General features: G+C 30.6%; 1 protein-coding gene across 2 annotated transcripts in view; it reads left to right on the top strand.

The window, feature by feature from the left end:
• The window catches only part of LOC123295678 (helicase domino), a 36,223-nt gene extending 29,481 nt beyond the window's left edge, over nt 1–6,742 (top strand). For both annotated transcript variants that reach the window (XM_044877100.1, XM_044877099.1), the window contains 4 exons: nt 1,168–1,203; nt 1,937–2,478; nt 2,555–4,259; nt 6,116–6,742. In XM_044877100.1, the coding sequence (XP_044733035.1) occupies nt 1,168–1,203; nt 1,937–2,478; nt 2,555–4,259; nt 6,116–6,520 (2,688 nt within the window). In that variant the 3' untranslated portion in view covers nt 6,521–6,742. The remainder of the gene's footprint in view (nt 1–1,167; nt 1,204–1,936; nt 2,479–2,554; nt 4,260–6,115) is intronic.
• Nucleotides 6,743–14,546: the final 7,804 nt, after the last annotated feature.

The raw sequence follows: 14,546 nt of genomic DNA, 5'->3' as shown, positions 1-14,546 counted from the left end.
ACCATGACACATCACAGTTGCATGAAATCAAATACGTATTTTAATTTGTTTATGTTCAACTTTGATTTATCTTGAAAAATGTCTGAAATACTGAAATGATAATTTGATATCTGCTTTAGTGGATAAAATAATTCTTGTGACATGTTGTCACCTATATAATTTAAATAATAAAAAAAAAAAACTATTAATGGGAAAATAAAGTGTTTTTCCTTGCTACGCCATTTTGTTTTTTATTTTCATAAACATTCCTTACATATGTAAAAATTTGTAATTGGAAATTTTTTTAAAGAAAAATTAATTTTAAAAAATATGTACGGTTTGTTTATTTGTGTTGTTGGGTGAGTTTCGGGTTTTTGGTGCCACCCTTGCTCTCTGCGCTGCGGTGTGAGACACCGGTGGCGCCAAAACGCACGACGTCTCGCCACAGCCAGCGAGCAAGGAAGTCACACTTTATTTCAGATTTATGTTTATTTATGTTTCTACTTAAAATCATTCAATTTCATTGATTCATTTTAAATATATATGTTAAATAAAATTAAAAACAATGATAATAATTCTCTTTAACAAGCTATTTTATCGAATTATTAATAATATATTAAGTATCTAGTAAAATTTTAACTATAAAACATTTTTTTAAATTCAAAAATTGAATGATTTTCAGTAGTCGTAAATAATAAACTAAGATATGCCATCTTTAACATTAAACAGTAAGTAAATTTTCCTAAATTTCATACGTAAAAGAAAGTTTTTATAGTGGATATGTTTTCTTGAATTCGAATTCAATAAATGTGCCTACATAGTACGATAAATCTTCAGTTAAGAAGCATAATCAATCAAGTAATTGGCTGTAAAGAAAACGCTGAAACAGGATCCAAGGAATAATAAATCATGTATTTTAGGAATTAAAATTTTCATCTATTTAATTTTGCTGAAAGTGATTCAAGAAATGGCTTATTTCAACCTGATAATGGAACCGTGACATCAAAAGGAATATTTTTTGATATCTCTCATAATAATTCTTCTATATTCTAAAAATATCATGTTTCACATAAAATTTGCGATAATAATATATTTCTTGGACATGTTTTAAGTATAGTTTTATTAATTTTTAAAATAGAAAAGAATTTCGATAAAAGAAAAAATGTTTAGTTTTATTCTTTTTTGCAGATTTGGATATCAGATATTGGTAACGAAGAAATGCCGGTAAGTAAAAATTATACCGAAATGTTCAGTTTCGTATTTTGCCCCCACGTTTAAAGTTAATGGCTTTTATTTGATCATATTTAAATTACTTTTTTTATTATCTTCCATGTCTTGGAATTTGTCTTACCTAATCGATTTTCTTGAATTTTTCATTACTTTCGATGACAAAATTACGATATCACCTAGATAATGGTTTTTTTGTAATATGTTACGAAATAGGAACTTGGTAACACAGAAAGAAAGGAAAGGAGGCACCAATAATTTCTGAATTAAAACTGTTTGCTTAAAACTTTGCCTCTGAAAATTTTAAATATTACTCGTTTTTTAAACGATTTCATATCAACACAAGACTCCAAGATTTAATTGTCATTATTAGAGTAATCAATCCAATAAATTAGTCTAAACCTAAAAATTAATGGACTCAATTTATCTTAATTCCATTTAAATTTTAAATCGTTTCCTTTTATAATCGCTCGTTTTTGCGGTTCTATATACAGGATGTAAAAAAATGTCGGTATCCCAAGCACTGATTAGAGAACTTTTTGGTGCTTGGGATATCGGCATTTTTACAATCCGGATAAAGGCAAACCATTTTGTTTTGCCATGAACGAAATCTTTTAAAAAGTCCGATTTTAAGTAATAACTTAGGAACACAGTTTAGAAAACTCAAAAAATAAATTATCAGTAATTTCACTTATTAATCGTTAACAAAATTTTATTACTTTCAAATTAGATGTGGTGTCCACCAACTCCTCCACAAAATGATAACGACGTTTACATTGATCATTCAATGAACTTCCTTTACGAATCAGTGGTCATGTCTGAAGCACAGTTACCTCCTGTGTACATCAAAAAAGAACCAAAACGTTCACGTAACGAGGCTGGTTTAACAGAAAGTCGACGTCCAATGAAACAACATCGTAAAGAAGAGTCTGTTTATGCACCTCGTTCGTTATTCGATCGACCATCTCCTGCTTTACTAAAAATGCGTCGTGATTTTAAACAACAAAAGTATCGTGGAATAATACGGCCACCGATACCTATTCCTGGCTTAAAATTACCGTCAACGTCCAAACCACAACCGGAACCAGATGGTGTATTGGAATGGATGATTCATGAGGATATGGCATTATTACAAGCTGTTCAAGTGTATCAGGGATTACCATTGAATTTGATGGTTTTATCACCAGGTCATACACCAAATTGGGACTTGGTCGCTGATTTCGTTAACAATACTTCACGTATTTATAGGTCACCGAAACAGTGCAAGAATAGGTAATTTTTTCAATTTTAAATTCTTGCCATTTTTTTTGGAGATTGAATGATTGTTACTTAATTTTATTTATTCTAGGTATGAACTGATAATTGTTCCAAGGGAAGAGGGTAAAATACAATTTGATCCAATTCCAAAGAAACAAAAGAAAACCAAGAGTGTGTATAAAAATCCACAACAAACTAAAGGCAACAGACCATTAAGAACTTCTCAAATTTATACACAAGATAACAACCAATCGTTTATATCAACCATGGTTCAAAGATTTGATACTATTAAAACTATTTCGAACAAACGACAACCGACGATTAAACCAACAATTGGCAATCAATTGGTTAAAACTACAAAGCACACGGCGATTTTAACTCAGTTAGGTGTGAGTTATGACATGCCATCAAATCCAATTGATGTTGCTACTAGACGCGCGGAACGTATTGCCAAAGAGAAAAAAGCGTCATCACTAGGATTGCTAGCTGCCAAAACTTCTCAGCAAGTACCCGCTGCTCAGCAACAAGCCGCAACTGCTGTAGTTCAACAAACCGCCCCTACTACCATTCAAATACCACATTCTCAAAGTCCTGGTCCATCCTCACAGTCGCCGGTACCTCAAGTTGCGCTATCCGTAGCTGTATCACAAGGTGTACAATCACCTTCGTCTGTAGCATCCGCGTTGCGTGCACAACGAATTAGTTCTTCATTAGTTCAAGGCACTAATGTAGTAACGATTGGCGGAATTACTAGCTCAACGATTGGGCAATTACAAGCTCAACGATTAATTGTAGCTGGCCAGACAGTATCGCGGGTAACAGCTAAAGGGATTGCAACCGGAACCGCGGTAACCGCAGGTGGTAAAGTTGTGAATCAAGCGCATTTGCAATTATATCGTCAACAAATTTTGAAACAACAGCAACTTCGACAATTGCAGAATGCAGCTTTGTTGCAACAGCAGCAGCAACAACAAAATGCAGGATCTAATGTCGGAACAACTGTAGTTGCTGGCACCACTGTTGTTAAAACTCCAACATCCATAACGACGACATCTGTTAGTCCTCAGACTGTTAGTATACAGCAAGCACAAATGACTCAAGCGCAACGTGCCCATTTCTTAAAACAAGCTGCCGCGGCAAATAGCGGGGTTGGAAAACAAACAATTGCACGAGCTGTGACTGAAAGTGAAGTTGCTGCACTAATCAAATGCCAACAATTACAACAGCAACAAAAGGCCTTGGCCGTTGCGGCTGCGCAACAAGGAGCTGGTGGTCAACAAGTGCATGCGCAAATATTTGCCCCGGCTGGTGTTCAACTTCAACAAGCGGGAACATCACAAGTTGCAACTCTTGTAAAAGCAGTATCTACACCAGGAGGTACTTCAGCTGTTACCATACCTGTATCAGGCGTTACTTTAGGGCCAGGTGGGCAAGTAAAAGCTGCCCTAACACAAGGTGTTAAAGCAACCGCGGCCACTACACAACAAATTCGTCAATTACAATTACATCCCCATTTGTTAGCTCAACGTAAGCTGTCAGGCCATACTAAAGTAGCGCAATTGACCCAAGTTACGAACAAAGCATTGTTAGTTCAGACACCTAAAAGTATGGCCACAACAATGACTGTTCAACAGTTACATCAAGTAATGAGAGTACAAGGTGCAAATGCGGCACAACTTGGTACTACAGCAGGTCAAAGTGGTACACAACATGTTGTATTGGCCAAACCAGGTGTGGCTCGTGCTACAACGTCTGTAATTCCTGGACAAACTCATGGATTGACACAAAAAATACAAGTAGGTGTTTTAAATAATTTAATTATATTTTTGAAATTAAAATTTTGCCTTGTGTAACAGGAGGAGGATACGTAATATTTTGAATTGAATTGTGTTGAGTGATATTGCCCAATATTCTTTTTAATTTTCATTGGATATAAGTAATGATCAATTTTATTGACGTAAGAATTATAATATTACATATTTCCTTAGTATTTAACTGAATATTTAATCTAAATAATAGACAGATGTATGAAACTAATTAGTATAATTGGCGGTAAATATAAAAATCCTCCCTGTGATGATATTTCAAAAATTTTATACAATGTATGTCTACATAATTACATCTAATTATCGTATATTAATTATTGTCTTCTAAATACTCGCGAGTATCGAAAAACGATTGACATGACGTCTATAAGAGCTCAAATAGTTATTATTATTATTATTATTATTATTATTATTATTATTATTATTATTTATTTATTTGACTCTAAAACTTATCAATTTACAGCTTTTAATTTAATTATAAAATATTTATAAAAAAAAATTAAACAAATTGTTACTCTAACTTCCCCTTCCTTACGCTTAATATTTTTTTAATAACTCTAGCCATATCCTTTTGCTTAAGTTCCTCTTTATAGTCCATCATTTCAATTATATTTTTACCACTTTCCAAATTAGCCCTTAACTCACTCAATCCTTCACAAAATAACATCAAATGCTCCTCACTTTCACTTTCACTGCATATTGCACATATTTTATTTCCTTCTACATCCTTTGCACTGTCATAATTCCAAACTCTAAGTCTAAATCTTGCAAATACTCTTCTTTCATTAAGCTCCAAATTATTAATATAGTGTGCTCCATATTTATAGTGGTTTATTCTGGCGAAAAATTGAAATGATTTTTTTCCTCTAATATCCGTAAACATTTATCCGTAGGCATCATTCTCAATTTTTTCCTCTACTATTTTCATAGTTTTTTGTAGCATAGTTTCTTCATATTCTTCACTTATTTTTATGCCTAATTCCTCTAACTTTATGTCCATTTTGTCTCCCCAGCTTTTATGCTCACCGTACTGAATAACTTACCCTTTGAATAACTTTTTGTGGGTTACACTTTAACTTTAAGTAGTATTTTATTTCATTTTTTAATATTTCGCTCTCTAATGGTAATTTTCCTAATTCAATCAAAACAGCATTATTTACAGTAGCCGCGCTCATACCTAATATTTCTTTAAATATTTTATTCCTAGCTTTTTCTAACTTCATTATCCCATTTTTATTGCCCCATATCTGGCATCCATAAGTTAGAATCGGCTTTATTAGAACCTCAACTATGCATATTAAGGTGCTGGCTGACATCCATTGGTTACTATACATAAACCTTCTTATGATAAAAAGTCCTCTTTCTGCTTTCTTTACTGCTTCCTTAAAGTGCATGTCCCATTTTCCATTCCAGTTGAAATGTAGCCCTAGATATTTGAATGCTCAAATAGTTGAAAAATCGGCTTATATCACCGATTAAAGCGTTTGTGTAAAATAAACAAAATTTCTGAGATTATCACTCTTCACGGTCTAATTGCGCTAATATATAAATTTTTGGAATAGAAGACAGACAATGGTGAATTTAAGGAAATAGGTACAGGAGGTTAAATCTATAAATAGGGCCGTTTTTTTAGTCTTCGTAAATACACTTCGAGAATTGATTTCATCGAATATCAAGTTATCATATTTTATAAGATGACTTGATTTGAATATCAAAAAGTGTTTTTACATTTTTTTCAAAGTAAAAATTTAAGCCAAATGAAAACCAAATCAAAATTTAGGATCAAGAAAGGAACAATTAAATACTAATGATGTTAAATTTTTTAGGTGGTAACTGCAACATCCGCCGCTCAAGCATTGGCATCAGGTATACGTCCCCAAGTGACTGTTCAATCAACATTAGCCGGTGCATTAGCTGGCACAATCAAAGTGGCATCGTCCCAACAAGCCCTATTATCCCAAGTAACAGCTGCGTTACAAGGACAGGTTTCAATGGCTGTTCGACAAAGTGGTAGTCCTGTACGCATTCAGGCAACAGGTGGTACTCCATTAGTTGCTGTTTCAATGCAATCAGCTGTTTCATCCACTGGGGGTAACATAACAGCGATTACACAACAACAGCAAGCTCAACAAACAACTCAACAGCAACAATCGCAACAACAAAATGTACAACAAGGACAAACAAATACTGAAGGACAACAACAAGTGAGTTACAGGGTCTTAAAAAAATAAATTCAGTATTTGACAAGTCCATGTAAATAAAATATGAAATACAGTAGACTTTAGTAAAAATTGGTTAAAATTTAGACTAGAGAATGCGTTTCGTGTTCGAAATCAAATTAATACGTAGTGTTTAAGAATATTTTGGGTGGGGATATTTTATCTCCCTTTTCCCTTTAATAAACAATTGTTGTGAATGTGATTGATGTGTGGTGTTAATTTATTTTACAAAAGAAAAACAACTGTGAAAGTAAGATATTATTTTAATTTGTACAAAATCAAAAAAAATTTAGAAAATTATGAAAGTAACAAAATAAAAAAAATTATTTAGATTTATATTACAGTGCGTTAGTTCATTTTTATTTTATTCTTTATTATGCAGGGTATACAAATTTAGTAAAAAAATGTACCTAGAATTTTGCAACTTTTGTGCGCGCCCTTATTTTACACAAAATATTTTGAAATTTACTGTAATCTGAGAATCAATGATGGATTTTACAATCCACTATGTTAACCTACCATTTACCATTTTTAATTTTCTAAAAAATAAATTGATATCAAGCACGTACCAGTAGACCGTGATCGTGATCTTAAGCCTTCAATGAAATGAAAATTGATTGACTTATCTGCCTTTAAAATAAATTACAAAGGTAAGTTTGGAACTCAGGTAAATTGAGGATTTGGGGCAATAAAAAAATCGCTGAGAAAGTCAATATTCCTAAATTTGATATTTAAATGACGGATATTATTACCAAACTTATCTTGATCAATGATTCGCCATTACCGTCTCACGGTCTACTACTCGATTGGGCTAAAACGATTTTTTTTTCATTAATAACTATTTTCTGTTTCATTTTTCAATAATTTTATAAAATAAATAAAAACAATAAATGGGCGGATGGACTCCGAAATCATTATTACTACCAAGTAAATTGTTTGGCGTTTCCACTTGACATGCCTTCTAAACGTAAAATACTTAATGCAGTCATTAACAAATTTTAATAAACGCTATAGCCCAATTGATGAAATCACGGTTATAATAAATAATATGTTCAGCATTCTTTGCTAAGTTATCACAAAATGATAGTGTACGAAATTTTTTTATGTTGAGAAATAATGTTTATTAATTAAAATTGTATTTCTTTTTTAAAACTTCATTTTTTCGATTCCATTTAACCAAATTGTTAACTTAACATCTGATTTTTTAAATAAATCTCCAAATCCAAAGATCCTTACCGTAGATGAAGCGTGTATTTAGAACCCATGAAGTATATACATCACTTAAAGTTTAATATCCACGAGATACATTGTGGAAGATCCTGTATTTTAAAATTAACAAAATCTAAAGCAATCATTTTGAGTTGTTTAAAAACAACAGGACTGCTTTGACCTTAACGGACTTAAGGTTAGAGAGGTTTTCAAAGAAAGGCTGGCAAGAGCTAAGTTCATCTCTTCACGGCAAGACCAATACAATAACAGAGGAGATATTGTTTCTTCCTCCTCAGGCGTTCAGCGTGGCGGTCGCCTAACAAGTTACTATGCTAATGTAGTTGCAAAAAAATTTAAAAACTATTAAATTGTGTTGTATGTCAAAAAAAAAATTGTACTTGTAGTAAGGAATGATTTTTAAATCACTTTTATTACAAAGAACATAGTGAATAATGTCAAGAACGGAAATCGCAATAGCCACCATGAGTATGTGGTTTAAAAAAATCTTCATAATGCTAATTTTAAACGAGTCAATAACTGCTAGCTTCAGCATTGATAAAAAAGTTCTGATATACTTAGTTACTTATCGTAAAGTTTGACGGGAATAAAATTGATTACAAAAAAAAAAATTAAAGAATGCTTGATTGGTTAATATTATTTACTAATATGGTATCCACACATTGTGTGTTCGTTTCGTCAATAGTTCGCAACACAGTTGTAATTGATTGTCAAGATACAGAAAGATAAGAAAGCTGCATGAAGGTTGCAATATTTTTTTCAACGTCGCCAAGAAAATGTATCAAAAAATTTGGAATTTTTTATTAATATACACAAAATATCTACGAGAAAAATATATCAAAACTTATTCAGTTTTAATAAGACTATAATAATTAAACGTTTCTTGACGTCATGGTTTGCTGTATTCGTGGCAAAAAATAATAGTAAAAATTAATTATCTATGTTTTTTAGCTTTGAACTTGTTCATAGTACAATTTCTTTTAAGGCTTTTTGAAGTTTACACAATTGATTTACTATCGTAGTAATATTTTTCTATATTCGGAGATTTTTGTGTTTACCTTGCTGAGGTTTTTGTTCAAAATTTGGGCCAGTAAATAAATTTTTATTTAAGAAATTGGTTTTAATCTTTTAATCACTTTTTTTGAAATTTATTATTAAATTTTCAAAGAATTTGTCATAAAATCAATGGAGGTAATGTTTGAGTTAAGTTTGCTAACTAGTTGAATGTTTTCCACATGTGAAACAATAATTGTTAACTCTGAGAGCAATATATCTAAAATTTGGCTAATTTGACGTAAATCATTATTCCATTATTTTGGAAAGAGTTCTTTAAAATTCCTGTAATATATTTAATATAAAAATAAATTATTATTTTGTTCGATATTTTCGAACAAACTTAATATGTAAAATTTGAATTTTTCTAAATGTGAATTTCTTGTTCATAACAAGCTTTGTAGCTCATTTTGGGAACGACTTAAATAAAGTTTAATTCCATTTTATAAAGACGAATTTCAAAATAATTTTAAAACAATTTATAATTTCGAATAAAAATATTCGATATTTTTATTTGGAGAAAATTTTCGACTAATTCGTTATTTGTTTGTGCAATGAGATAAATTATTTATTTTTGGTGACTTTGGAAGATTTTTTATGTTTGGTTAGTAAAAAAGTTTAAATTTTTTTAGAAAATAATGCTCTAGGCAGTGGATTAATTTACTCTAAAAATTTGAATGTATTTATTATTAATTTAACAAATTTTTTTTGTAAATAATTAATTAAATAAAATATTTGATTAAGTAATTAGTTTGTTTCTATTTATTTTATGGATGGAATAAATGAAATTCAATATAAATTTTGGGAGGTAAGTTATTTTTTAAATAAAAATAATTTGACAATGCTCGAAAGTACGTTAATATTTTTCTCCAATAGAGATTCCAAAATTTAGCCGTTAATCGAAAGTGTTAAAATAGAAACGTCACTTGTGCCTTTTTCGTCATTTTAGGATTAGCTCCGGTCTAACTATAATGCTATGGTAAAGGTACAATCTTCTATTGCAACTATGATTTTATGGTAAAGGTACAATGTTATCTTCTATCGCAACTAAAACGCTATGGTAAAGGTACAATCTTATGAAATAACATTTTTAAAAGCGTTCAATTTCTGTCATCGTTTTTTTTGCGTACCTAATGCAAAGCTTTTATTTCATTTTGGGAACTAATAAAAAAGAAGTTCGATTTCATTTTATAAAGACGAATTTCAAAATTAAAACAATTTCGAATTATAGTTTTTAAATTTTTCGAATCTAATCATTTTTCACCCTGTGTTTATAGGCACATTTGGTTGGCCCAGGAGAATTTTATTCCTAATTAGCCGTATTAATTTTGGTTATTATCGTTTTTGCTTAAAACTGAAAAGAAGTAAATACTAACGCGTTATAACGGTTTAAAAAATGTGCGAAATTTATTTAAAAAAAATACAATTTCTGTTCGTTAGGCAACTCGTTTTACACAAATAACATAAACGCATAAAATGCATAAAAATATAAAAAATTATTAACAATTATTTTTATGTTATTGATAAATGAATTTGAACTATTCGGAGCTAATAAAACATTTTTAAGTGTACTAATAGATAGAGCTAGATGTTTAAGAAAATATAATTTCCACCTGCCCCATGAAAAACAATTTCTTAACCTAAAAATCGTAAAACAGTTTCTTTTCGGTTTGGTTTATTTTGGATTATTAACATGGCATATATTTCTAAATCTAATTTTCATGAAAGTATGAATTGTTTATTTTTGTGCAATTTGTTGTGTTCTTTAATTACTTTTCTTAACGGATAAGACCATTTTTCTTTCAATACCTGTTTTTCTTAAATGAAAGAAAAATGTGAAATGTTAATTTAACATAACAATTGCGACTATTTTTGTTATTTAAATTCGAAATTTTTGGAAATTTCGTTTTGTAGTGTGTATTTTTAATGATGAGGGTTTCACAATTTTTTTTTAAAATCTGTGTAAAATTTTGCTGATACTATAAAAATTTAGTTTAGTGTGTGGGTTTGTTTCTATTTTGTGAAATATGGACTTCAAACCTTAAGGATATTCAATGGAACCGAGATCTAGATAAAATTACCAGGTACAATTATACGAATATCTTTATTTTTGTACTAAACATAATTCATCAAAACTGTTTGTTTTGTTCAATGCTGCATGTTTTGTATAATGCATGTAGGGAAAGTTGTCTAGTTAGGACCACTATCTAGGCCGGCTCTTTGTAATTTTTACTTTTCCTATTTGTTATTATAAAAGTTTATTAAATTATTTCTATTAGTCATAATGCATGATGAATGTTAAAGCCAAGTTTTTCGAAATACGCATAATAGACGAAATAATTTTACCATGTCAATTTTACACATAACGACATATACCTAAGTATTGAACTCTCAAAAACGAATTTTAAAGACGAACATTAAATGTTTTCTATTATTATTAGATATAAGTTCACAGAAATTATGAGTTAAACAGTCATTTGGTGAAAATGAACACAAAGAAAGTTTTATTTTGGAATTTGTTTTACCATACATCAAAACCAGTAAAATTAATATTTTTGCCACAGACCATTACCTATATAGTTCTTACATCGCCATAAGACTTTGTTCGACGATTAATTTTTATAAGTTGGAAGATGCCTATCGATAAATATAATAGACGACTCTAATAGACTACTTAAAACAATGAGGAATTATTTAACCTTCTTGAGGAATCATTTATTCTAATCTCCTCTATCAATCCGTGCGCAGGGATCATCTGTTTTGACCCGAGCGGTGGCTTCTACAATTCCATGTCGTATTCATTGCAGATATATCACTCTCAGTTTTGAATCTAAGCTTGATGTGCTTGGTTTTATATATTATAAACGGGGCGCTATATATTTTCATGTTTTTATACATTATAATAATAAATAAAAGCTAAAAAACGCATACCTACAACTTTTCCTTTAAGTCGTGGATTAAAAACTGAATTTGGTAAGGAATTTTCAGCATGAAAATGTACACATAACCGATTTTTTTATTCTTCACTACGGGTCACCATTAACGTACAATCTGTGTTCAAAATTTGTTTTGTTTTGCAGATGGGTAAATAAAAATTAAATTGTGAAAAACCACACGACCTCTGTATGTTCAAAAAAGAGAAAGATTGCTATTTCTCCCAGGAGACATTGGAAACCCTGTTTTTCCATCTTTTATTGTCATAAATAATTGATTTCAACTGCATTAGTTTAAGTTAGTCCACAGTTTGATGTTGTCGAGCCATGATGTTCGTCTTCAATCAAACTACTACCTACTATTAACGTACTGCTTCGCTCCCAATGAAAGGCTGAGAGTTTCAATACCCCAACCTTTGAAAATTTTCAATTTCTGTATCTATATTCATCAGCCAACCCTAAAAATGACATGTTTAGACTTCGAAATATGAAAAATGATCACTTGGTTTTGAAAAGAGTAGAGAATCTGATTTACATAGGTTTCGTTTAGTAGTTTGCTAGAACTAAAATTTAAAAAAATTCTCACTCTATTTATAAGTTTTCTTTCGTTTTGTATTCTTTATCGTCGATATAAACGGCGATCAGTTCCAGTTTGCGAATTTGAAAAAAGTCTTTGAGAGTTTTAACTTGTTGTACACCCGACCTCTATATTAAAAACAAGTTTGTAGTTTATGTATATAGAGGTAAAAAACTAAATATCTTTTAATTCATTGACAGTAAAAACAAACAAGAATAATACCTACAATACAAACATAAAAACAAAAATAAGTTTTCTGTAGTTAGTTTTTCTTATCCGTATCCTTCTTTTAAAACTCAAATGAAAATAAATGAATTCATAAGCGTTATATATTCTTTTTATTTCTTTTTCACTAAATGTTTAGAAACAACGTGGTTCACCAAACATTATTCGCAAAAACAAATAAAATTTTCAAATTTAATATTCGCGTCCAATATTTTTTATTTCAATATTCCTCACAAACCCATCAACATAAATAGTCTAAAATTAACGACAATGGACATTTACCGAACCATTTTGTGCTATATTCAAACATGCTACAAATATGAGTCAAATATAAAAATACAAATATGATAAAAATAGCATGTTTTTACTCCACTTATGATTTCGAATCGGCTCTGAATGGAGTTAAGTACTATGTTTACTAGTACCAAAGAAGTTGCCAGACTCCTTTCAAGTTTCCTTTTCACACTGGGCTCCAACAGTCTGGCAATTCTTCTGGCTTCACTACTGTAGATATTTCACCTGCTTTAACTCCTCATTTACAAATAAAACACAAGTTTGATCCACTATAGATGTACATACCATATCTACGAGGCTCTCTTGAAACGATAGACATTTAAAGTCAACAAATAACTGAAACGATTCCTTCTTCGAATAACTGAAGCGATTCAGAATTTATGATCAGCAACCACTCTTTATGCCTGGAATCAGAACCAACGTCTAAGGACCTGATGAACGCAGACTGATGGATGTATTGATGAGATTATAGGTATCTACCAATTAATTGGAATTATGAAAATTGTAGTAAGTCGATAATGTAATATTGCCGTAGTTTGAAACCGGGGTGCCGTATGCAACCCTAGAAAATTGAACAAACTCAATTCTCTCTTATTTGCCCTACTATGCTAATATTTGACGAGAAGCCTTCATTTTAATCTATCATCATAATTCGGATATAAAGAGCAGAAATAAGGTAGAATTTTTTGTAATTTTTAGCGCATTTTGAAAAGTAATTTTTTTCCAAACCGCCACACAAAAAAGGTTATTGAGAAAAAGCTGGGACAAGGTCGATAACTTTTCAGTTTTTTTCGCAGGGTCTTTGAGGTCGAAAACTTGAGAAAATCTTAATTAACCATCCTTGAATAACCTCTCAAAGTTCCATTAAGTTCCGATCTTTTTCTGTCGGAGACTACCCCTGGCGACTGTACTAAAATGAGTAAAACTTAAACATACTCTTAAAATTTTTTATAAAAAAATACGTTTGATTTTAGGTAGACCACCCTGTTGTATATATTCTTTTTGTTTCTAGTTCTAAATGTTTAAAGACAATATTATATAAATTGGATGTTGGCACATTGCCAACATAGCTTTTTCAAAAAACGTGTTTGTTGTATATATTGTTGTCCAAGTCCAACACAAATATTCTACTGTAATATGTTTTGGTGTTGTTTACTTGTTTGTTATATTATTGTTTACTATCGTACCAGTTATTTAGAACAACTTGGGTTCATATGCGAGAAGGATAATAAAAAAAAACTACTTTTAGTCGAGATATTATATCAAATTTTACTTAATTTATAGAGAACAAAAAAAAATTGAAACGTGTTGATAGCTTTAATCTGTTTTGTAAGGTTTTATGGCCACTATCACTTTAAATCACTTTTTCATTAAATAAGAATGACTGAATGAAAATGTTGAAGTCATGATGAAGATTGGCCAATGGCCATCCACAGTGAATGGGTGTCAGTTGTTCGGAGTTTTGGAGGTCATATCATATTTTCCATCCACATACCCGCCCAAATTTTCCGCGCTAAAAATAATAAGTATTTGGTTTGCACATTGACATATCAATTTATCGCAAATTATAGGATAAAACTTTGGTGCACATTTTTTCCAAAACTATAAAAGATAGGGATTTGAAAATTTGGAAGTAGTTTCAACTAGTGCTCTTGTGTAAACTTTCTCGAAAAATTAAAAAAAAAATTATAGAATACTTTTGAAAATTCTCGAAATCTTTCGTCACAAT

This window comes from Chrysoperla carnea, chromosome 3 (assembly GCF_905475395.1).
Source record: "Chrysoperla carnea chromosome 3, inChrCarn1.1, whole genome shotgun sequence".
NCBI lineage: Eukaryota > Metazoa > Arthropoda > Insecta > Neuroptera > Chrysopidae > Chrysoperla > Chrysoperla carnea.
Note: the sequence above shows the minus strand (reverse complement) of the source record. Positions and strands in the feature narration are given on the sequence as shown.